This window comes from Hippocampus comes, unplaced genomic scaffold, assembly GCF_001891065.2.
Source record: "Hippocampus comes isolate QL1 unplaced genomic scaffold, H_comes_QL1_v1.1 scaffold36, whole genome shotgun sequence".
NCBI classification, from domain to species: Eukaryota; Metazoa; Chordata; class Actinopteri; order Syngnathiformes; family Syngnathidae; genus Hippocampus; species Hippocampus comes.
Window position 1 is genome coordinate 5,745,695 of NW_017805695.1, and position 25,981 is coordinate 5,771,675.

General features: G+C 40.1%; 1 protein-coding gene across 1 annotated transcript in view; it reads left to right on the forward strand.

Moving 5' to 3' along the window:
• Positions 1-4,198: 4,198 nt before the first annotated feature.
• The window catches only part of plpp4 (phospholipid phosphatase 4), a 63,853-nt gene continuing 42,070 nt past the window's right edge, over positions 4,199-25,981 (forward strand). The window contains exon 1 of the mRNA XM_019881897.1: positions 4,199-4,659. Within this exon, the coding sequence (XP_019737456.1) occupies positions 4,571-4,659 (89 nt within the window). The 5' untranslated portion in view covers positions 4,199-4,570. The remainder of the gene's footprint in view (positions 4,660-25,981) is intronic.

The following is a 25,981-nucleotide window of genomic DNA, read 5'->3' on the forward strand; positions in this document are numbered from 1 at the left end:
AGTCTATGTCTCAAACACATATTTCACCTGGGATACAATTTGTATCATCGATGCGCATTTGTTTTAGTGCTGCTTCCCTTTCTCTCTTCCCTCTAGAGCCGGTAAAATATTATTCCTATAAAACTGTTCCGACAAAAGTACCGTAGCCCAGCAACTTGCATTGAAAGGTGAAGTGATAACATTATATCAACCAAAATGATAAAAACACCCCACACACACACGCATGATGAAGCCCGAAACAGATGGCAGTCGTGCATGACTATTCCTATTCTTGCCGCAGCTCAAATATTGCATTGAGTGCAGGGTGTCAACAGTGTCATGAAAGTTCAAATAATCATCAGTTTCACTGATGGCCTTAACATTGATATTCACTTACTCCAAGTGTAATACGCTTAAAGACCCACAGTCTCGTCTATGCCAATAATTATCATTATTGGCATTATTGATGACATAAATCTCAAACTAATTCCAAGTGCGGTTGAAACTATTTCATAAAAAAATGTAATAGTGCTGCCAAAGGAGTAGATTTCAAATTGTGAAAGCGTTTGAGTTCCAGCAGCAAACAGATCAAAGTTGATTGTGTGTTACATCCCTCCTCACAAACTTGGGAGCACACATGATATGTAGAAAGGCACAGGCCTCATTTAAAGCACAATGCAGTCTTCTAATTGTACCATATCTGCAACTTTTCAGACGGGTTTTGAAAAAAATGACAAAAAAAAATAGATAAGTAAATGAAGATTGAAGGGCGGCACGGTGGTTGACTGGTTGGCACATGCGCCTCACAGTGCCGAGAGGTGCAGGCTTCAAATCCAGGTCCCGGCCTTCCTGTGTGGAGTTTGCATGTTCTCCCCGTGCCTGTGTGGGGTTTTTTCCGGGTACTCTGGTTTCCTCCCACATTCCAAAAATATGCATGGCAGGTGAATGGAACACTCGAAATTGTCCCCAGGTGCGAGTGTGAGTGCGGATGGTTGTTTATCTATGTGTGCCCTGCGATTGCCTGGCGACCAGTTCAGAGTGTACCCCGCCTACTGCACAAATTCAACTGGGATAGGCTACAGCATGCCACGACCCTTGTGAGGAAAAGCAGTTCAGATAATGGATGGATGAAGACTGAGAATTCTGTCGTGTTGGGATACCAATTTGGATGTCAATGAAATGAAATCTTGGCTGTACAAATCTTTAATTTCATCTTCAAAAATAACTCCGCATAAAGCATGTTTAAGAAGTGCTCTTCAGAAATAACTTGCCAGTGTATAATGAACAGAAGGAGCCTATTGAACTAATCCCTCTGCAACACGATGAGTCACTTTGTCACAGAGGATATTTTCCACATTGTATTTTGCATGCTCCCTAATGCAAGGACAGTGATCAAAAGCACTTTGTAATTTTAATTTCACTTTGATTTTCTAAAATATTTAACAAGAGTTACACCGTAGGTCAGACTTAATTTTGGAAGGCATGACAGGAAGGAGGCAGGAATTGATTGAAAGAAATGTGCAGTGACTATGTAGCTTCTCGTATCGATGCTTGTTAAGGTTTGGAAAGTCTCTGTCAACGTTGTTGTCAGCAACGTGAATGAATCATCAGAACCATCAATACCTTCATACTATCATTTCATGTTTGCTCTTGTTCTATTGTTTTTTTTTTTTCTTCTACACAGAAAGCAAAGAAAGATTTCAGATGTCAGTGTGCATGTGTCCATCAATTTCTCTCAGTCAGCAGCCTGGCTAATGGGGGATTTTATAGACACATTAAACAAAGAGCAAAATAGATGCACAATTGCTAATTTCGGCCGGATAGAAATGTTGTCTATTTTTTTTAAGTCTGCCAATGCGAATAGTTATACATGCCACTGGTTAGGGCAGCAGGAAAACAAGTTTTATGGCACATCAAATATTTATGTGTGTCCACAAAGTGCTGGCCACGGCTCATGGCCTAAAGGTAAACTGGCAGTGTTCCTTCATCAAGGTCTGGCTTTGCAGACCCCCAGGGCATAAGAAGTCAACATACTGGGCTGGGTAGACCCAACAGGCTACATAATACTATTAAAGTGGCCTTTTTCAGCCACAGTAAGGTAACATTTCAAACACAGTATATGAACAATGGAATCTTTAAACTCAATGACCTATTCATCTGTCCAAAATCCAGAATTAATGGAAATAGAAAGAACCATCACAGCAGCTTACATAACCGTTTTTTTTTCATATGTTTACTGTCATACTAGTGTAAAAAGAATGGAACTACCATTAATTTAAAAGGGTGATAATATGGAAAATTGACTTGTGATTTGCTCAGGTACAAATAGTTGAGTCATTCATCTGCCAATCCATCAGGTGTGAAATTATAAGAACGAAGTAAAGCTTTTGTTGTCCATTTTTAAAATATGTGTATTTATTTGTTTTGTTGCCATTTTAACATACACTTAACTTTTACAGTGAAAAATGTTATGGCCACACTATCACCTTCAGTTTAAGTTGCACGATCATTTATAAACTTGTCAGGAATGCTGTTACAAGCCATAACGTTTCATCAGAGTCGATGTACTATCTATCATCTTAACTGTCTTTATGTTTAGTTTGTACATACATAAAGAATGTAGGCCTTACTCTAATGATGGCCATAAAAAAAGACAAAAAAAAAAAACATCGGCTTACTGGTGCGATATGCTGCCATTTACATATGATCCGATTAGTCGACTTTATTGCTGACGAGGTCGACCAGCAAAATAATTGTATGTGGCAAGATGAGACTTGTTATTACAAAGCCTACATAGACTGGGACTAAGCTCAACATTAAGCTGTTATTTACGTGGCATGCATAAAATATGCCAGAAAATGCACAAATTTCAACCTGATTTACAAACGTGTGTGTGCGTGCAAATGTTTGCAACGTGCGTGTGCGTGCGTGCGTGAGTGTGCGTGTGTGTGATGTGTTTTTCCAAGCTAAACTAATTAATTACAGTTCAACCTCTTTTCAATGTAACCCGTTTATGTTTCCACCCTTAAAACATTCACAAAGTCCCAATTTCACATAAATCATTTTTCATTTGCCGAATTTGCTTACAACAAAAACCCTTATAATGTAAACTTTATGATAATGAGCAGATTTTTTTCCCCCACAAAATAGTGGAAAGGTCTTTGTTACAACGAACCGTGGAAAGCTAACTGCCATCGCGACGTTGCTTATGAACAAAATGTGCATACAGCGCGGGCTTACCCTCTGTTGCTTAGGTCGCACATTGCTGTACTTCCAGAAGCACAGCGTGATTCTGAGCACATGGTCTGAAAACATGTCTAGTAAACGGAAGCAAATCTCGCTGTCCATGAAGGCTGAAATTGTCTCTCACTTTCTAAAGGGAGTTTCCCAGATTTAGTTCAGCCAAGTCTATTAATTGGTAATGCCACGATTTTGACAATCACCCGTAATGACAACAAAATCATGTCAGAGTTTGAGGCCAACAGATTGAAAGATGATGGTAAACGGCTTCAAGGTGTGGCACATCCTAAACTGGAGAAGACGCTTTTCATTTACTGAATAAATGTTTTTTTCATACTGTATTGACGCATTTGTAATCGACATGATTATTCTGTATTACATGTTCATGTTTTTACATCTATAAATGTTCACACTGTATTATACATCAGAGTTGATGGTCATTTTATTGGAAATTATTCCAACGAACTACCGTTATAACACACAGATTCATTGTGTCCCTTGAGATACGTTGTAACAAGGTTCGACTGTACTACGAATCAAGCCACACGCGAAACTAATCATTACCAGCCATTTTCAGACTTTTTTAAAACCCTAACTGTCGAACTAAAATATAAATATGTACCTGGCATTGAATGTGTGGAGTGTGAAATGACAAATCAATATACCTTTGGGAGTGAATGAGGTGCAGAAGCCTTCCTTTAATTTCCAACAATCTGCGTATGTGGATTAGTGTGCGTATTAAATATGAAATACATGTGAACATATATACCGTAGTTGTAATCTAGAAGAGTGAAGAAAGTGCGTGAGTGTGTGTGCGTGCGCGCGTGTGACTGCGTGAGCGTGTGTGAGTGAGCGAGTGCATGTGTGATTGTGTGTTAGAGCATGTGTGTGTGTGTGTGTGTGTGTGGTGTGTGACACAGAGAGCGAGAGAGAGAGAGAGAGAGACAGAGAGAGTGAGAGAGAGAGAGAGAGAGAGAGAGGCTGACTTTTATTTTACACCTCACTTTCACTCATCCCTAACTCAGTGCGTGTCAGCTTCATCGAGTGCAGCGAGAAGAGTTGAACTTGACAAAGTGGGGGCTGTCACGATCACAGCTCCAATTAAAACAATCCCTGGAGTGAACATAAAGGGAGCAGTGGAAGTGGGGATTTAGAGAACGAAGACGGGCGAAGAAAGGCAAAAAAAGATTCCAGGTGTCGCGATGGAAGCGCGCGGCGTGTGATTGGGAGAACTGCTCCTTTTTTTTTCCTCCGTTTTCTTCAACACCCAAGCGGATTACACAAGTAAACACTTCAACGTGGACGTAGAACCACATTTTGTTCGTCACACTTGACGGGTTGAGTCAGCACCATGAACGTGTCATCGCCAGACAGACGGAAAACCGTGCGCGACCTGGCTTTGGAGATTGGGGTCCGAGTTATGCTCTTCGGAGTTTTTGTGTGAGTAAAGTCGACATACCCGTTCCCATTGTTTGATGATGACAACGAATCGATACGATTTATGGTTTTGCACAAGTAGTTCAAGGCGTCTACTGCATGTACTCGACTCCCCTTTGCTGTATTGATACCATTGTGCCAGCAAGGGGCGCTCTCTATTACTTCAGGACCCGGGACAGAAACCGGGGTGAGAAGCAAACAGGTTGCAAAAACAAATCTGATATTGTACATCATTTTACATTCTCCAAAAGTTGATACTACTTTTATTGAAACGAGTAGAAGGGAGAAGCTTCTTTTTGAGAAATTTAACCATCAGGTACATTGACCTGCTAAATTGAATGACCTGGTGATAGAAAGCACAACTGAGCAGAGGCATAATCAAACATGCCAAACATCCATCCATCCATTGTCTGTGCGGTTATCTTGTTTAGGGTCGTGGGAGAGGCAGCCTATTCAACTGACTCGGTGCGAAAAGCAGTCTATACTCTGGATTGCTCAACTACACAGAGCTCATGTAGAGACAGCCTCACATTCACACTGTCACTATCAGACCCGACATGCAGCCTGGACAGACGTCAGGCGAATCATTACACTACCTCACATTAAGCATATTAAAAAAAAAAAATGGAAGTGGTGACCTGTATTTCCAAATCGTACCTGATGTGAGGGGGGGTGGGGGGGTGGGGGGTCCAAATGAAATTTGCTTAGGGCCCGCCCGGCACTGGTGGGAAAGCCAGCTTGGAAGACGACATATGTGATGTTGTTTCATTTCATTCTTTTCTTCTGAGTACAGCTCCCTTCCAGTTCTGAGCATCTCAGCTCTGACTTTTCTTTCAGGCGTTTGCGTGTTCTCCCTTTGCTTGTGTCGGATTTCTCCGGGTACTCATGCTTCTTCCCCAAATCCCCCAAAACTATAATTAAAAAAAAGTAGAAATTACCCATCAGTGTGAGTGCCTGTACCAGTTAGTCTCTATAGGTGACCTGCGATTGGCTGACAATCAGTTCAAGGTGTACAATGCCTCACGCTCAAAGTCAGCTGAGATTGCCTCCAGTTCACCGACAACTCTAATCACTATTAAAAAATAAATAAATAGATGGATGGACAGCAAGAGCTCAGGTCTTGATCATGGATAACAGTCGAAAATAAACTCCTCTGATATGGAATTTGTGGCTGCACTGGTTAAATTACTTATGTATGTTGTCATTAAAGTGTGTCCTTGGGCTCGGTGATCTGTCTGTCTCCTAAAAGGATTACACAGCCAAGAGCCCGATGCAGTGTACTCATAGTGTCTTGAGTAATGGAACATGTCAGAGAGAATTCATTCTGCTATTAACACTCAAGTGTCGCAATGAGCCTGTTATATGTTCCCTCGGAGTGATCCACATTGGTGTCTGATGTGCTGTGTCGTATCGTGGTTCAAAGCCATACGAACACAGCATGATCATAATCATCAAGAACAGCTACCTGAAATCTGCCTCAAGGGCGTAGCAATGAAGTTCTTGATTACTGTAATGAATTGAGTTTTGCTCCACATTTTCTCTCCTCAGTGCACAGTCAGAAAAGTGTGTAATGGAATGCTGCCAGATAACTTCTGCTGTATTATAGATGTTAAACAGACTGTGAAACCTTGAAATGGTGACATGATGTTTTTTTTATCTTGCCATTTTTCTCCAAATCATCACTTGTCTTCTTTTATGTGATTTACTTTCTTACAGCAAATTATGGCAGGGTGGGGGGTCCAAATGAAATTTGCTTAGGGCCCGCCCGGCACTGGTGGGAAAGCCAGCTTGGAAGACGACATATGTGATGTTGTTTCATTTCATTCTTTTCTTCTGAGTACAGCTCCCTTCCAGTTCTGAGCATCTCAGCTCTGACTTTTCTTTCAGGCGTTTGCGTGTTCTCCCTTTGCTTGTGTCGGATTTCTCCGGGTACTCATGCTTCTTCCCCAAATCCCCCAAAACTATAATTAAAAAAAAGTAGAAATTACCCATCAGTGTGAGTGCCTGTACCAGTTAGTCTCTATAGGTGACCTGCGATTGGCTGACAATCAGTTCAAGGTGTACAATGCCTCACGCTCAAAGTCAGCTGAGATTGCCTCCAGTTCACCGACAACTCTAATCACTATTAAAAAATAAATAAATAGATGGATGGACAGCAAGAGCTCAGGTCTTGATCATGGATAACAGTCGAAAATAAACTCCTCTGATATGGAATTTGTGGCTGCACTGGTTAAATTACTTATGTATGTTGTCATTAAAGTGTGTCCTTGGGCTCGGTGATCTGTCTGTCTCCTAAAAGGATTACACAGCCAAGAGCCCGATGCAGTGTACTCATAGTGTCTTGAGTAATGGAACATGTCAGAGAGAATTCATTCTGCTATTAACACTCAAGTGTCGCAATGAGCCTGTTATATGTTCCCTCGGAGTGATCCACATTGGTGTCTGATGTGCTGTGTCGTATCGTGGTTCAAAGCCATACGAACACAGCATGATCATAATCATCAAGAACAGCTACCTGAAATCTGCCTCAAGGGCGTAGCAATGAAGTTCTTGATTACTGTAATGAATTGAGTTTTGCTCCACATTTTCTCTCCTCAGTGCACAGTCAGAAAAGTGTGTAATGGAATGCTGCCAGATAACTTCTGCTGTATTATAGATGTTAAACAGACTGTGAAACCTTGAAATGGTGACATGATGTTTTTTTTATCTTGCCATTTTTCTCCAAATCATCACTTGTCTTCTTTTATGTGATTTACTTTCTTACAGCAAATTATGGCAATTATACGCACGACAGCGGCGGCTTGATTTGATGGACATAAACTTTGATTTACGAAGCTTGTTCCACACAGGTGCCATTATGTGATAAACCGAACGACAAACCATGGACGTGTTAATCTACCATACATGACAAAGCTAAGGTGTAAGTTAATGAAAACAAAAAAAAAATAATAATAATAAGTGAATGCACGTCACGGATACTACTATGTTGGGGAAGAATTAACTAACAACAACAAAACCGTAAAGATTAATAACCACAGTAATCCCTAATTTTTCATGGTTAATGGGGACCAGAGCCCCCAGCGAAAAGTAAACAACCGCCAAATAGGATTTGACCCCACCCCCCCTTGGAATTTTTGTGTTTGTGTTTGTGGGTACCAGCTTATTTAAAATATGTAAACAGTATTTATATACATATTTGTGATGAAGATTACAACAGTACATGTATTTAATTAAATCTTTAATTGTAAAACCTGATATAATACTTAACATTCATCATCGTTGCCTTCTGAGAGAGACAAAGAGGCTTGTGTTGGTGGTGTAGAAGGTGGTTCTCACTTGACTTGTACAGGCTTTAGGCTCGCATGGAGACTCTTCTGATTGAGGCGTTCATGGTGAAGGTGAGGAATTGGAGCCACTGTTTGAAGCAATGTGCCCCTGTTAATGGTGCCATCTCCGTGGTGGGACAAGCATTACTTCGACGGCGGCAAGGGATTGGAGTGCAGTTTAACTAATCCAAAAAAGTTATCGCTTAAAAAAAAAAAAGTTATTGCGAACACAACACGAAGTTCCAGTATGCGAGACAGTCAACAGCATGACGGAACACAACAACAGAAGGTGCTGGGTACAGCTGCGATGATGCGCAGCCAATCAGCTCACGAAATAAATCCGTGGTCGATGTTGCGCCGGGAAATGATCAAAGCGCCTTGTTACAGCTATGTACAATGTCTCTGAGTCACGTCAGCTGTTGGGCATGCAGGGAAACCTTCTCTCTCATGCATCAACATGAAGCAATATGTCTTCCTGCAATATGGCTACAAATTTAAAATATTTATTTATTGAATGAATTTGGAGCGGGGGTGGGGGGGGAGGCAAAACACTGAAGCTGCAAAACTTGGAGCGTGAAGTGACGAGGCATTACTGTATTTACAACAAATGCTTGGAATTCCAACTCCTTCAAACTATTCACAAGGCTCGAAAGAAGTGGTGTCACATAGCAGTTTGCAAGTCTAAATTTGTGTTTTGCGCCTCAACAAAACACAATCAATAGCAGAATTGACAAGTTTTTCCGATAACTAAATGGCGGAAAGGGTCCCACAAATCTTCACTAGGCTGGATGTGCTTGCTGTAATGCGCGAACGTCACTTCTGCGTGGGTGGTTGGCAGGTCAAGGCAAGATCTGCGCTACTTACACCGCAGCAGATAGCAAGCAAACAGTTTCGTCTTTCCACTACTGTGGCTAAACATGTTGCATTTTTGCGACAAAGACAGTCATCACAGCCTCCATGGCTAAGAGTAAGCTACACTTCTTTTGAGTGACATTCTCACAAAGAGATTACTCGCAGTAATAGAGAGAAAGAGAGAGAATTGCCAAGCTAAAACAATGTTAACCTGAACCACCAAAATTTGCTCGGATGATTTAACGGACCTGTGCCTGAATCTTGACGGGAGCATACGATGACTGAGTGTGGTCGATGATGGACTTGTCATGTCACATCTCGCCCAGTCCGAGACATCGACAATTTAGTTGTGGGACAATATCACAATTGGCCCAGCTTCTTCGAATGTAGTCTTCCTTTTTGATATTTTCTGTCAGCCTGGGTACCCTTGGGGAAACCTTGCTTTCTCACAGATCAATCTTGGCTCGACTCCAGAAATCATTATAGCAATAAGCACACACATGACAAATTTTTCCTCATCATGTGCGCGGCCTCTCACATTTTACGCGTGGAAAAGGTCATCCATGCCATAATTTCATGACTGCACTGCTCTGTACGCTGTCATCAGCAGAGAAAATATTCTTTTTTTTTTCCAAACACAATCTCAAGCAAACTCAAACACCAGCATTGCTATGCTCAGAGTGCAGCTGTGTCATTGTTCTTGTCTAGAACACCTCAGGTCTGCGGACCAGACATTATTAGAAGTACCAAGAACTAAACGGAAACTCAGAGGGGATCGAGCCTTTTCCGTTGCTGGTCCCTCTCTCTGGAATGACCTCCCACTGAACATTCGGGAAGCCCCCTCACTGCCCATCTTTAAAACCCGCCTCAAAACTCACTCGTATTCTTTGGCATTTGACTCAGCATGACTCAGATCTGATCTTAGTTTTACTGTTTGGTGCTTTCTACCATCTTTGTTACTGATTTATAGCTTTATTGTTGTATATATGTTACTTGCTCCATGTACAGCACTTTGTGTGCAGCGATGGCTGTTTCAAAGTGTTCTATAAATACAGTTGAGTTGAGTTGAGTAGAAAAAGAAAATCTGCCAATTTGTTTTAGGGTTTGTATGAGAGTCAGAATTTAGCGAATTTAATCAATGCCCAATTAAATAACCTTAATTTACCAGATTAACATTTCTCTCTAACTTTAATCAGTGGCTGGAGACTTTGTGTGTTCTAGTTCAATTGTGGGTTCCAACCAAAGATCAAAACGGCTTTTCGTTTAAACTTTGATCTTTATCAATTATATAATACATTTGACAAAGTGGGATGAAAACAGATGTTTTGTTATGCATCGCTTTTTTTCCTGCAAGAGGAGGCTTTACATCTATGGTTTCTCATATATTGGAATGACTTTAATGTTTTCTACTTTGTAATTGTTGTTTACGCAAGGACATTTTTAATTGTTGTTTTTCATTTACACCACGTTTTAAGTTGTGCTTCAGATTTGCATGCTTTTTTTTGGCTGATTCAAGCCAGTGTTGTTACTTTACCACTTATGGTCTGCATTGTGGTTGAGTCAAATGAGAAGTGCTAGCAGAAGGCAGTGACAGGGAGGGGGGCCGCAGTTCTGCTCAATCCTGAGCCATTGCTGAAGCTTTCATCCGCGGGGTAGCGTGTGGTTGGTTGGCCTAATGAAGACTTTCTCCTGAGCTTGTGGCATTTTGCACGGGTCCAGTGGATAACTCGGCTTGTGACATCCTCCCTTGTATTCCTCGCTGGCCCTGTGCACCAGCCTTCACTCTCTATTCAAGGGTGATGTATTTCAGGGTTAGGTGGACTAAATTTCACTCAAAGAGTCCATCGTTGTTATTGAGAATAAATGTGGGACACCAGGCCATTTTGTGGATGAAGGCTTTTAAGACCGTCTTGTGTATGTCTGTTTTAATGACTTCGGACAACTAGCATATGTGGTGAAATAGTTAAAGACCACACTTTGCACTTTCCGAATTGATGGCTTAGGTTTTTTTATGCCTTCTCAAACCTGCTCAAGGATGTTTTTTTTTGTTTTTAAAACATTTCCTTGTCAGAGAGGTGAGATTTGTTTCAATTTCCTACACTATATATGCTGATCTACAATGCGAGAAATGTCCTCTCTGCCAATGGTGAAGATGAGGCAGTTATTCCATTCTCCTTTCTGCAGTGACAGTGTTGGTTTGCAATTGCCTATAGACGCAAAAACATGGCAACAAAGCCCATTTCATTATTTATTTTTGTCTACCGGTAAATTCAAGTCATCAACATGCTTCCTTGACACAGAGATGCCACAAGATGTTGTCAAAGCGATGTTGTAAAGCATTTTTTGTGGTTATTGCTTTGGCCTGAGCAAAAAAAGCAAATCCCAAGCACCTAGGTGAGTTTTTCAACAACTAATGGAGAATAGGTTAAAAGGAAAAATCTGTGAATAGGTGAATGAGCAAATCTACACCTTAACAACGCAGCGGCTCACTGTAATGTGCGAGTGGTCCTAAATTGTTGTCTGCTTCATGGACATACTTGCATGGTCACCTACATGGATATTATTCTCTTGCAGCGCTTGACAATTCAGGGTCACCTGTTCCCCGAGCGCAATGATTTCTCACACATTATTCACATTCCAGTTTTGTCAGGAAGGATTTTCCATTAGGGGGATATTACATTTTATTTGTCCTAGCTTCAGGCAATGCATTGTCTGTCGTGACAAGCACTTTGTTCGATGCCCATTTGACCCTCTCCTACCAAACTGCAAATGCAGTGCACTTGTCACAACTTGCAAAGCACCCAGGGGTCAAATATCTTTTAAAAGTAACATAGTCATTCCACCCAAATGGAATCTCTTATCTGAAAAATGTCATTAATATCTAATGTTGACACTTGGGGTTAATATTCCTTCCAATCTGCAGAAAAAAAACACTCAAGAGTTTAGAAAGATCCAAACTGTATTTTATGTTTCTGTGTCTTTCACTTCATGATTGATAGTCCAATAATTAAAAAAAAAAATGCAGTTACAGATGCTGCTTGCATTAAACACCAACATATTGAGGACACAGGAGGACAGAGATAGAAAAGAAATGGGGTGGATAAAATAGAAGAGCTTTGTAGTTTGGGTCATATAATGGATTTCCTATTATATAGATTAAGACTTAGGGAATGATGACAAAAAAAGGGTGTTCAAACCGTTCAGAGAGCTTATATCAGTGCAATCGAAAAGCTACTACATAGAGCAATTTTCCAGGGAAGGGAGCTGCTGTTTTGAGAGCTGACGTTCACATGAAATAGAATCGATCCATCTTTGCTAAAGCTAACAACAAGGCTAACTGAAGCAGAATGAATTGCCTGCTAAGATTAGAAAGATGGAGGCAGACCTTTGTCACATACATTATATTGCTCATGTAATGTTAATTTAGAGGTGATTTGAGCATTGTCAGAGCGAAACATGTCTTATATTATTGTGTTCACAGGAAGACACTTGCATACCGGCAAACGCTGCATACCTTCAGTTCTCTCTGAATTTATAATATGTACTGTTGTTTGAAAAAAAAAAGGCTAATTTCATTTTTCATTTTGCTCTACACATTATACTGTCTCTAAAATTATTTCAGTCTTGTTGTTATTCTGGCATCTGGCATCTGAAACCCTAAATTGGAGGTCATCCAATATGTAGGCCTCATTGGTTTGGTGGGAACAAAAACACGAGACAGCCGCAAACATAAATTTGCAACAGAAAACAATCTCCCGACAGATGAGACCCCCAGGTGGCTTCACTTATTGATCCTTGTGTGAAACACCTATTGGATTTATGATAATGTGACATAACCATTTTAATTAGTTCAGCCTGAAAATTACCATGGGGAAGGAATACAACATAGATCACAAGGGCAAGAATTACAGTTTTAATTACATAGCATTTGCTAACATCTCAATGGTGTTATTTATATACCATTGTATGAAAGAAAAGAGGTGGGTGGTATCAACACCGAAAATTACAATACTCTGATTTAGATTTTTCCCCATTCAAATTTCTCTTCTAAAATTTGACCGTGGTGCTATGTCCCTGGACAGCGAGCAAGCTGTAACAGGAAGTCATACATGCAGAAGCATTACAAAAAAAAACAAAAAATAAATCCCACAAGAACATGTTAAGTAAGATCATGCAGGGAGATAACGGCATATTTTCACGCGGTCATTACAAATCACTGCGTGTCATCCATGGAATAAACGATTCTAAAAATATTCGTTGGTGACAACCCTGCCTTGAGTGCAAAGATAAACACATTCCAAGATCCACTTTTATTCCCAACGTGTAGCAAAATTGAATGACTTCTTCCTATGAGGTTGTCGATTCTTGCCGGAACAGAGAGATCAGAACATATTACTCCTGTCCAAAAGACTTTACACTGACTAGCAGCCAGCTGTAAAATAGATTTTAAAATATGCTATTGGTCTGTAAATCCCTGAATTCCCTGGTTTCTGAATACATAAAAGAAATGGAATATAAAGTCAGTAGGGTTCTAAGGTCTGCAAACACGGGTAAATTAGTGGACGTTAAAGCAAACACGGTGCATCAGCATTTAGCTGTTATGCTGCACGCAAATGGAATAGGCTTCTAACAGAACTGAAGTTAGCCTCAATTTTAAATACTTTTAAATCCAGGTTAAAAATTACGCTTGTTTTCCCATACCACCTTTTAGAGCATTTCGATAATAAATGTTTCAAAAATCATGTTTTTTTTCAGTAATTTTACAAAACTACTTTTCATTTCAAAAGTAAACAAACAAACAAAAACAAACAATAATATTCGTCGCATATTGTAAAATGAATACCTCTCTAATTGTGTCACTGAGGAGTTAGCAAGAATTCTTGATACAGCTCTTGTGTTCAATCTTATTACAAAGCCGATGGCCCATTACTGGTGTGTGTGTGTGTGTGTGTGTGTGTGTGTGTGTGTGTGTGTGTGTGTGTGCGTGTGCGTGTGCGTGTGTGTGTGTGTGTATATTCAATAATGTCCCTGCATCATTTATGGAGATCTCCCTGGTATTCACACTCTAAATTATTCAGTCCCCGTCTTTATGAGAGCTCTTAAATGAAGAATCAAATCGTTTATAGAAAGTACATTTCCACAAGTGGTATTATTTTATGAGACTTCACTTACATTTGGAAGACATTCTGCAAACATGACATTCTGCCAAGTCGCTTTAAAGTTTTTTATGCATCTTCTTTTACCTCTCCTTACCTATTCTTGACATTCAAAATGGATACCTTTTTAAGTATTCATGGCTGTGTGAAAAAAAAATACATTAGGTTGTACTCTTTATTCTTGGTCAAATATATGATGAATCCAGTTGCACTTATAGAGCATCCCACCATGTAATTACATTTGCTCTCTTCCCACTCTAAAGACATTCACGTTCATAGCTCTTTTATTCTCCGCGTACTTGAAGTATGCGTGCTCGTTTCGTAATTCTCCAGGGAGAAATCCTTGAGCAGCACACAGAGCGCATTGGACGAGCTGCTTTGTAATGTATCTTCTGCATGAAGTGAATGCAAGTGGAAGGAACTCAAAAAATGAGTTAGCAATGGTTGTGTGTGTCAAAAGTAGAAATGTACATGTACCAAGTACTGTACACGCTTGTTTATGTGTAAAACTGAACTGTGTCATGAGAACTGTTTCTGGAAATCACATGGCGATGCATTGGATGTGGAAATTGGTGTCGGTGTAAAGCTTTTTTGTTCTTATCCTATCGTGTACCTAATGAAGGGTCGGATGGGTAAACGTGGTCCCATTCCGTCAATAGAGCACCTGTAAAGTAGATCATGTCTTGAAACCAGTTACGTTTGATGGCAACGCATCCTGCATGTGAAAAAGTGTTGACTCACAATCAAGCAAAGAGTGAAGACAGACAAAGCGAACCCAGTCCAGGTCGTAAGAGCGCTCTCATAGGCTTGTACCATTGACATGATGGTGTATCCCTTTCCTGTCTTGTCTTCTTCCATACAGACACCCGTCACTCCGGAACAGAATCACCTGTAGCTCGCTCAACCGCATAACCTTTGATTCACTGCTTTAGGGTCCAATCAAGCTATGCTACCTTGCTAAATGAAACCTCTTTTCCCACATTACCTTACTGCTAAATGGTTTTCTTTAGGTCACATAGGTGTTTAGAACCAGTCTGTCAAGTGTGAAAATCGAAAAGAAAGTCTATTCAACACATCCTGTGGTTCTGTTTTAGATTTATTGCGATTTTTTAAAATTTAATCATACATTATAGTGACTCATGATTTTCTCCTGGGAAGTGGAAAGATCACCACTGTCTCACCATGTTAAATAATATGCTGCTGGTCTCAATCAAATTCTAGTCGAGTCGGTTGTTATTTTTAGGTTTGTTTCATTTTAGCAGTGTTTTTAGTTGTTTGGATGGTGCAGGGCAATACTTTATTATCACATGATCACAATTCCCATGGCCACAAGTTGTCATCTCACATGCTTCTTTAAAGATATGAAAAGGTTCGTGTTCTCGTTAATAATCTTCATGTCTTTATAGTTCCAACTTCATCAAATGGAAGGCTCTTATTTCCTTGGTAATATGCAGATGACGAATGATATTATACTTCACCTTTAGGGGTACGACAGTTTACCGGTAAGATTTACAGATGTGATACGATTGACTTTTCTAGCTGGAGACCATATCTTTTGGACATGAACAACATATTTTCATAAAGAAAGATTTGCAAGTGGTCGAACCCTGACGCAGATGCAGAACATTGGAGTGTGTTCAATAAACACTATTCAATAAGCGGTACATTCATTAGTTTTTTTAAATTTGTGCTCTGGTTGGGGACCACTACTTTAATGTACTGGCTGAAAATGATCCCAACTACTCCTAATTAAAAAAAAAAAGACAACCTTGTTGGACTGTAGGTCTTTCTATCCTGTATTATTATATTATACATGTATTAGACAGACCTGGAAACCTGGACTCACCCCCACTCCCCCTTTTTTAATATGCTTACATTAATATTTTATATTTATATTATATACTTTTTGTTCTTCTACTTTCTCCCTTTCATAATTGGGAATTTCTCCATTGTGAGACAAATAAAGGTTTTCTTATCTGATCTTATCTTATATTTCCAGCTCCCCATCAAGCTACAGCCGCTCAATACTTGAGAAGGACATCATCAAGAGTTTGGAGGTGACACATTTCCTCGAAGGAGAGTAGTCATCCTCATATCAAAATTAGATATCATTCCCTTCTTATTCTCTTTGTCTCCCTCTCCATCAAACATACACGCAGACACACATAGAGCATTTTTTTTTCTTTCATTCGACCGCTGTCATTCTTGTGTTCCTTTCTTATGCGTCACATTTCTCTTTGCTCTGATCTGTATAAATTGAGTTGTGGAGTTGATGAAAGAGGAAGCCTCCAATTATTCATTATCTTGGCTCACAAATTTGTCCACTTCAGACCTTAATGATGAACGTCACAACTAGTGGACCAAGGTCAAACATTAAGAACTGTGGGAGAGGGCAGGACAAGAATGTGTAGGATTTCAAATTCTATGTTGCAAATGGTTTGATCGGCCACACACTTCACAAACAAGTAGACAATCTCATGAGACAATCACTAAATTAGAACCTGAGGGCAAGAAAAGTAGCGGAAACCCGAGAGTCACTTTGTGAATATGTACAGAACAAGAAATAATGGCAATGGGAAAACCCTGAAAGGAAGTTTGCAAGTAACTAAATAGAATGGAGAGCACTTTTGTGTTACCTCGGCACCATATGCTGTTTAAAAGACCGCTGATGATTGGCATCGCACAAAACTATGTATAAGGGATTCAAGGTCAGGCTTCACATCACATCACATGAGAGATGTCTCAGAAGATGTACTTTCAAACATCCGTTACTGGGAAAAAAAACAGCATATTTCTTCAAGATCTTCTAAGACATGCCATTTACTGCTGTGCCTTCCGAAAAGCAGGAGTCAGGACCCACTTTTTGAATAAATGTGTGGCCAAATAAAGGAGCTAAATAAGCTTCCTCTAAGTTTTGCTTATGTCATAAGATCAGCCTTGCTATGCTGGCACAATGTGATAGACCAAGTTTTATAGAGGCCAGTGAAAAGATTTTGTTTCGTGAAACCCAGATTTATTTTATTTTTTAATCCCAGTGGGTAGCGACCGTAGCTGGAGAAAAAGACATGTATTGACTTTTTTTTTTTTGACTGCAAAACATTGCACGCTGGATATTTCTTAGCTGCAATAATGGGAATTTTACCCTTTAGAATATTTTTATTCCATCATCATTTATTAGGGACATTGCTGGAGCAATACTGACATTAAAAGCAAACATTTTACTCTGTAACGTTATTACATGTTTGATAGGCATTGTATATCTCCATATCATATAAATTCAAAATGGTTACATTGGAAGTCATTCAGCCGATCAGATGTTTTAGGAAACCTTTGTATTGCATGGTCTCGGTCTCGAGATAGTCATATTGAAAGCACAACTCAGACACTTAATAGTGAAACCCTGTAAAGATCAGCAGGACGGTGGAAAAAACAGATGGTTGCACAGGATGCGAAAACAGCTGTTACACAACACAATTATTAAAGACAACTCACATTGGGATCCTTTATGGCCTTAAATGGATATAAGAAAAGTAATACAGTATTCGATAACTATGGCTACCTCTAGCAGGGTTTACAAGCCACTTAAATAATCTAGAAATAGGGTGATTGATATCCTGACATAGCTGACATACGGGCCTGCATGCAATATACCCACGCAGTAGAACAGAGTCAAGCTCATTTTAAAGAGTAAAATAAACCAAATGCAGAGTTTAGCAGACTGTGTGTGTGTGTGTGTGTGTGTGTGCGTGTGTGTGTGTGTGTGTGTGTGTGTGTGTGTGTGTGTGTGTGTGTGTGTGTGTGCGTGAGAGAGAGTTAGAGAGAGAGAGAGAGAGAGAGAGAGAGATAGTTATTAGGCTGTGATGCTGCCCATTTTCAACTCTTGACCTGGGATTTGGTCGATGAACTCTTGAATGAACAAAAAGGAAAAATCTAGCATTTCGTTCATGCTGCTGTCAGTGTTGACATTTGCCAGAATGAACAATGAGCATGACAGCATTGATAAATGTCAGCCTGCTGTGTGTCACTCGCATATCTATGTCACATCAGAGTGAAAAATCCTTGCTTCACTGGCACAAAATTCACACCATCAATCATATACAGTAGATGAAGTATTTTTTCGCTATGTCTGCTATATTCAAGAATTTTCAGGGTGCACAATTTCCATAGCCCTAACTTAATGTAAAATGGGTGAAAATTCGTAATATTTCCTTTTATGGTATAAATACATAAATGAGTGTGCACTTCATTAGTGCACCAGTTCTCAGGATTGCAAATCCTAGTTCGTTAGCGTGCCCGATGTTTCCTCTAATTGCTTCCTCTTAGAAGCCATTCAATTGTCTTTTTTTTTTTTTTTGGCAAAATTATTTCATGACATTCACATTACATTATATATTGTATATCCATCCATCCATCCATCCATCCATCCATCCATCCATTTTCTGATCTGCTTTGTCCTCACAAGGGTCGTGGGTGGTGCTGGAACCGATCCCAGTTGTCTTCGGGCAATAGGTGGATGACACACTGAACCAGTCGCCAGCCAATCGCAGGGCACACATCGACCAACAACCATCCGCACTCATGCTCACACCAAGGGACAATTTAGAGTGTTCCATTACCCTGCCATGCATGTTTTTTGAATGTGTGACTGTGTAAAAGTGTCTTGGCGTTGCGGGCATGAAGTAGAAGTAAGATGTATCAGTTACCAGTGATAAGTTACTGATTCTGAACAGAAGATGAAGGTATTATAGCACATATTTAGGAAATGTACGGACGCTTTTTTTGTTTAGGAGGGCAGGGCTTTTAGGGGAAGCTGAGCTGTTCTTTTAGTCTTAGAGCAACCGCTATTGCTTTGTACCATCTTCCTCCCACTCTCTTATCCCTTAAGGATCGGACAGTTGCTTTCCATCGGGCAACGTTAATTTTTTAAAAGTAATTTTCTCGATCCTTTGCAAGTTAGTAGGCATGTGTACATAACGAACCCCACTGTTCTGTCTGCTTCAACACTGCGCGCGCATCCTTATTACATCATCTTTGTTTACAAACTTAAAATGAATCAATACTCCGGAGTGACTTATACTCCCAAAAACACCTGTCAGTCACTCAGCCCATTACTCATCTGTTACCTCAGTTATCTTTCACAATCCAAGTTAAGTGCTCAAAAAGTGTACAATATTATTTCTTTGAGATTATTTCAATGTTTGGACTTGTTTGTACTTTGGAGCTGAAGTTCACTAAAACTGCTGGTCTGTGGTTACCCCCTGATCAAGATGAGCTGAAAGTCACAAAAAACACAAATCTTTTGTAAGATGATGTAATGCCAATTAGTTTTGTTAAGCTTGGGGGGCATGTATGGAAAGCTCATCACCAACTCTACCCCCACATCAGTTATTCTTGGATATTTTGAAACTATTTTGATTTTTGACCATGCCTTGCATCTGGATGTTGTCATTTCTCCAAATTGAAATCTCCACTTTTGGGCTCATGTAGTCTATGGTCACTGTCATCTGTACCGCAACATGTACTGTGTTTTAAAAGAGCCATTTTCTTTTCTAGCTTTTGCAAGCCACATGAAATGGTGTTGTGATTTTGGCACATGGTATACTGTGTACTTCACAGGACAGACACTTGCATTGTTGATGATGACGTTTCTCCATTTCATGGTGAAGATGCAATCATTTCCTCTCAAAACCAATGTCTGCAAGTAACTCTGTCACGCGTCATTTGAAAGACTCAGCATTTTCAAAAGAATGCCCTGTTCTCACAAGCATATATAACACTGTAAAATAAACTTCGAATTCCACACTTTTCACACATTTCATCAAAGAAGACAGTGGGGTGGGAGATGGGGGCGGTGATGCAATAACTGACAGGCCCGCTTTGTGGTATTGACCTGGAGGGGGCCAAAGTCTGATTATTTTTGCCCCGGCGTTTATGTGATTGGGATTGTTCAGCCATGAAATGTGACAAAATGGACCAAAAGAACTGATAACCAGGTTTACTTCAGGGTGGAGCGTTATCTCTAATTCGATTACCTTGCAAATCTCTTGAATCACTTCTCAACAGCGCGCTGCTTTAGGATGAAATGACTTGATTTATAAGTGGAGAGTGACAGGAAGCAGCCAGGAGGCTATGGGAAAGGTGAAGAATATTTAACAACCTCTGTTCCAGTGAGAAAGGTCATTTCCAACTGAGATGAAACAGATGGTCAGCTCAGTTAATTTGCTTTCCAAACACAGATTTTCCTTCATGAGGTGTAATCAAAAGTGTCGTGTTGCCACATAATTGCCATCATGTCAGCAGCGTGTAACAAGGATTGAACCTACAAAGGGTGAGGCTGTTGCAAGACATCAGAGCCGGCGCCTTCTCAGGGTGACTTTTGGACGATTGTGCAATGCCTTCTTCTTATTGCGCCTGTTGATTAACACTAGCCGACAGAAATTTAATAAAAGCGCCCCCGCTTCCAGGTAGAATGAAATTTATTTCAACAAAAGCTTCCATCTTTGAATGCATCGTGAATCATCTTTGTTAGGTGATGACATACGCACAGGCACAGCCCTATGTCCTATAACGTGCTTAGACATTTAGACAAAAATAACCTCGTACCCTTCTATCTGTTTTTGTCAAACTCTCATTCATGTTCCCTCAATTCTTTTGGTCACTTGTCATTTACTGTAACCATTATTGACCAAAAGAAACGACTGAAGTTTGGTGCATTGCGACCTTGAATCATTCAAACTCTCTGAATTTTTGCAACAGGTTTAGTTGCACAAATCAAATTTTGTGATTCCTATTTTATTACAGTTCAATTTTGACAATTTATACTGAAGGTGGTGGCCCGGTGGGCCAGTGGTTAGCGCGTCGACCTCACAGTGCAGAGATGCAGGGTTCGATTCCGGCTCCGGCTCCGTGTGTGGAGTTTGCATGTTCTCCCCGTGCCTGCTGGGATTTTCTCTGGGTACTCCGGTTTACTCCGACATTACCCAAACATGCATTGGGAGGTTAATGGAACACGCTAAATGATCCCTAGGTGTGAGTGTGAACGTGGATGGTTGTCTGTCCATCTGTGTGAGCCCTGCAATTGGCTGGCAACCAGTTCAGGGTGCCACCCGCCTACTGCCCGGAGACAGCTGGGATAGGCTCCAGCACCCCCCCCCCCACACACACACACACACACACCACTACCCTTGTGAGGATAAAGTGGATCGGACAATGGATGGATGGATGGATATATTGAAGGTGATCTCACTGTGTCACACATTTAGTGACTATTTAGTTTGTGCACGCATGCAACAACCTACCCTACTGCAGAGAGCAACAACAAATCATCAACATGTTCAATTAAAAATTGTCGGACAGCGTCAATCTAAACTAAGATTGATCATCTTTGTAATGGCAGAACATATGATATAGTTTTTGCGTTGAATACCATTACAGTGTGCAAGTGGTTATAATGTGGCTGTCCGGTGAATATATACGCATGCACGTGCTTACTGTACGCAAAATCGAAAAGCAAACATCATTTGGCTCAGCTCTTTCATGTGATATCTAGTGAAATTTTGCAGATGCCTCTCATGCTGATAATTTAGTTATGGGCTGCAGCTAAACACGTGAGTCCTTGACTCCATTGTGCTGTGTTGACCTATAAAACTGCCTGATAAATGTGGTGTATTTTATTGAACACTCAGACGTGGGAGGGGATGGAGATCTTGCAAAATAATCCTGCTGTATTGTCAAGTATTGAGCGGATTTGAAAATGAGCTAATGAGGATAAACTGACCCATTTACAGGGCTGTCATGAAGATGAACAGGAAATGCTGGAATGTTTCTGGGTGTGAAAAGGTCAAATGAACTAAATGCATCTGCTATGGAAATCAATTTAATTTCATGTTGACATACAGTATTAGCTACTATGCTGGCATAACTACCATCCAGAGATTTCAGTTTCAAAATTCCTTTTGTTCACTGGCTTGTGAAAAAGAGAATGCATTTCTGTTGTTGCCATGGCAACATCCAACAACTTTTAACCGATATATAATCATGGTCAATCTGGCTAGAATCCTGAGAGGGTCAGGGATAGGGTCACTGTGGTGCACAATGACAGTTGCTCACACTAAAAAGGATTAAACTCCTCATGTGTTAATGTTTTGAAAGACCATTCATTGGGTTAGCTTCCTTCTTCGGTACATTTGCATATATATCGGTGTCAAATTGCATTTGCCAATTAGGAATGAATTGAAGATCATACCCAATGAATTCCATAATACTGGCTAAACTCAGATTTTGTTTCACAAAATAACAATCTGTTCTGAACTCATACCATCGTAAAACATTTATTAGCTCTAAGAGTATCGGGATGTTCCTATTCTCTGTGTGGCATGAAAGTCACCTTACACTAAACTACTAGGCCACTCGACGTTAGCACTTCCATTGAATCTGCTGACAAAAGCTTGCATCGAAGCTTTCCAAACAACTACACACTTTTTCTTTCAAACTTTTAACTACAAGATCTATGATGTTATGGAGCCCGCAGAAGCCATTAGGCTTTCCTCTGTCTACAGAGCAAACAAAAGCTGATATAACGGGACAAAGCGCTCCCCAGGTAGCCTGCAGGCTAAGATGAGTTATAAGGCCTGTTGGTGTTTATGGCCATCTCGGGGGCTCATCTCTCAACTTTGTGAGCATGTTGGGTATTGCTGTAACACTGATCAGAGTATCTTTTTTTGTTTGTTCCTGTGCTCCATTTCAGCATTTGAGTCCCTTTCAACAAGACTGTCATACTTTGTTGTTTCTTGTTATCTCTGTATAGTTAAAATTCTTTCTCAGCTGGTGGCCTACGCGTTACGGTACATGTCATTACCAATTGAAGCGCCATCATTATCTTTACAAAATGCGATCAACGATCTGCCACATTGTGGGATAAAGCATGTGTTAGCTATAAATGATGCACGCCCTTCTGCTTTCAAGGCAGCCTGTGAATTGCAATAAAAGAGTGAATTAATTTCCACTAAAGATAAGCACCGTAGTAGGACTCAAGGATGAAATGCATGCAAGAAGTCATTAAAGTGTGTATGAAGTGTATTCAAGTCTTTATTTTCAAGTTTCTAGTTAGGGAAGAGAAAATGAGGGTTGATCTTAAATGGAATCTCCAGCCAAGGGAAATCCTCTGAGGCTAGTATGGATTTGTTGGAGGATATTGGGTACAAATTCTCAGTAAGAAGGGCGAATGTTATAACCTGCTCCAGACGCAATTTAATTTTGCATGAACGAAAGCAATAATCTTAACCAAACAGCTCACTGCTGTGAAATATGAGACTTTTATTGCAAACCACAGACAAATCAAAATCTGAATGAATTCTATCTGAAGTGCATCACGATACAACTATACAGTCAGTGGCACTAATGAGATTCAACTAAAAGCTACGCTCGATCCCAAAAAGCATTAGAATAGTGAGGTCAAATTCCTTTATTGTTACTTAAGCCTAAAACATTTTTGTTTTAACATCGAAAGATTAAAATGAGACAACAGTTCAACATTCCAGCTTCGACTTCCATCTTTAAAAATCCGCATCCGTGTTTCTGATATGTGTCGGCGACGTCGGCCGCATAGATAGAGGCCCATATCTCAAGACATGAGTAAATCAACAGCTTGGTGTGTTAAGTACTACCTTCACCAGGAAATCACAGTGATCCTGTATTTGTGGTGGCTCGTTTGCACTTTGCAGTTTGCACTCACATTTTTTGAATCATAACCCCAACAGGTAAACAGCCCTTTGTTCTACACCTGAAAGGAACTGCCAAGGAGACTAAACCCGATACTTGGCAGCAGAGGAATCAATGAAAAAAAAAATTGCTTGGTGCCTCCAGTTTCCTCTTTAGAAATTAAATGTCCAGAGATTGACTTGGCCAGTCTAAAACCTTCCACCGCTTGTTCACGTTCCTTTTGTTGTTTTGGCAGGGTATTTTGGGGCTGCCTGGTGCAGGCTCTTCCAATTTGGTTCCAACTTTCATCAAATTCTGCTACTGATCATTGAAGATTAAGAAGCCTGTCCCAAAAGAGGCCATTCAAGCCCAAGCCATGACATTTATTCATAAACAGCTTTTCATGCCAAAAAAATACATAGTTTACAGAGATAAAAACACCAACCTCCTGCCATTTGTCCACACATGTCTCAGACATATGCACAAAGACAATGACCTATGTTTTATGTCTGGGTACAGAGGACCCAAATGAGGAAATGCCAATCATAAGGAGCCGTCAACTTGAAATTCAGACAACAGACTGTGGTTATGGGACACCGACATGCAGCCATTGGGCAGGACCATGGCCCATCACAACTGTCAGTATAGAAGGCTCCCTTTGGGGGAAACACTGAAAAATAATAAAATAGTGCTTAAAAATGATAAAACATTAAAATCTGTGAAAATGTGAATGATTAATAATATATACCGTAATTTCTGGACTGTAGACCGCACCTGATTATAAGCCGCACCACTACATTTTGAAAGAAAAAAAAATTTTGTACACACATAAGCCGCACCGGTGTATAAGCCGCAGGTGCCCATATTGTAACATGAGATATTTACAAAGAAAGATGGTACACAGGCGGCCGTTAGAAAAGTCTTTATATAAGCCGCTTCATGAAATAAGCCGCAGAGTTGAAAGCGTGTGACAAAATTCGCGGCTTATAGTCCGGAAATTACGGTAATTAAATTACCGAAAACTATCACACGAGCAAGATAAAATACCACAAATAACAATACTACAATGCAAGTACGACAATGAAATTTAAAACAACTCAATGGCAAACTATTTTCTTGGGCAAATTCCAGCCTTGCCTTCCTATTTTTCTTGCTAATGAATATTTACACAGGTTTAATACTTGAGTTTATGACATCTTCTATAAACAGCAGATTGGATATTTTCACTCCATTACTCTCATCGAAGTTGCTGCTAAGGTCTCCGGCAGTGGTTTTGAGCCCTTCTTTACAGTTTTTGCAATTTTTCATTCATCAATTGCTGCTTTTGACATACCTGTTTGACATCTGCTCACCATGCAAGTACTTTGGGAGGAGTGTGTATTTCATTTTCTTGCAGTTTCAACAATAATAGTTCTTAACAGTGGTTTATAGGATTTACTAACACCTTGGCCAACTTTTTAAGGCATGACACTATTGTGTTCTGTCTGTTTTGCCTTGCAACCACAATACTGAACATACAATGTCCTTGTAATACTTCTTTCAGAGTGTGAATCAAAACTGAGCACCTTTGTTTTCTTAATTATTAAATTCTGTCTTTCCGTCTGAAGAGACATCAGGATTGGCATTTTTTTCACCTTTGAGCTATTCATTTCATTGGGCTCTACTGTTATTTCCTGTGTTCAAACATGAAGCCAGGCATAGAATTGAGTTTTTTTAATCACTTTCACTACCTTGGGGGAGATGGTCTCAAACTCATTAAGACTCTACCGACTGAATTTGAGATAAGCCTTACAGAATGACAGGTGGGCTGAAGTCGTTATTTAATAACCTGAAGGGTGTGTATGTGGGGGAGAGATACTTTGCGCTCTGTATCTGTGTATTTAATTCTTGCTCTGAAACAGCATTCCCTCCCACTAAGGTCTGAACAAAGGTGCCGTAGTGAGCACAATCTTGAAAATGGCGTAATTAATGAAGCATACTGTGTGCCACTAATGGAGTGACAGAACAACATAATTACTTGACTTGTGTTTGTTAGGGTGGCTCCTGCAAAACCATTTTGTACACTTTTTGGAGACATCAAACTGGATGCTTTTAAAGTGTGTGCATTTTTCAAATGAGGTTATTCTTTATTCAGGTGGAAAAGACAAGAATAATATCCAAAATACTCTATCATATCATTATTTCTCTATTTTGATGGCGAAATAATATCGTCAAATGCAAGGTTACTGTCTGTAATTGTTAAACAAAGTTCCATCTGGATCAAATCTGCCCTGTGGACATTCTCAATTTAAT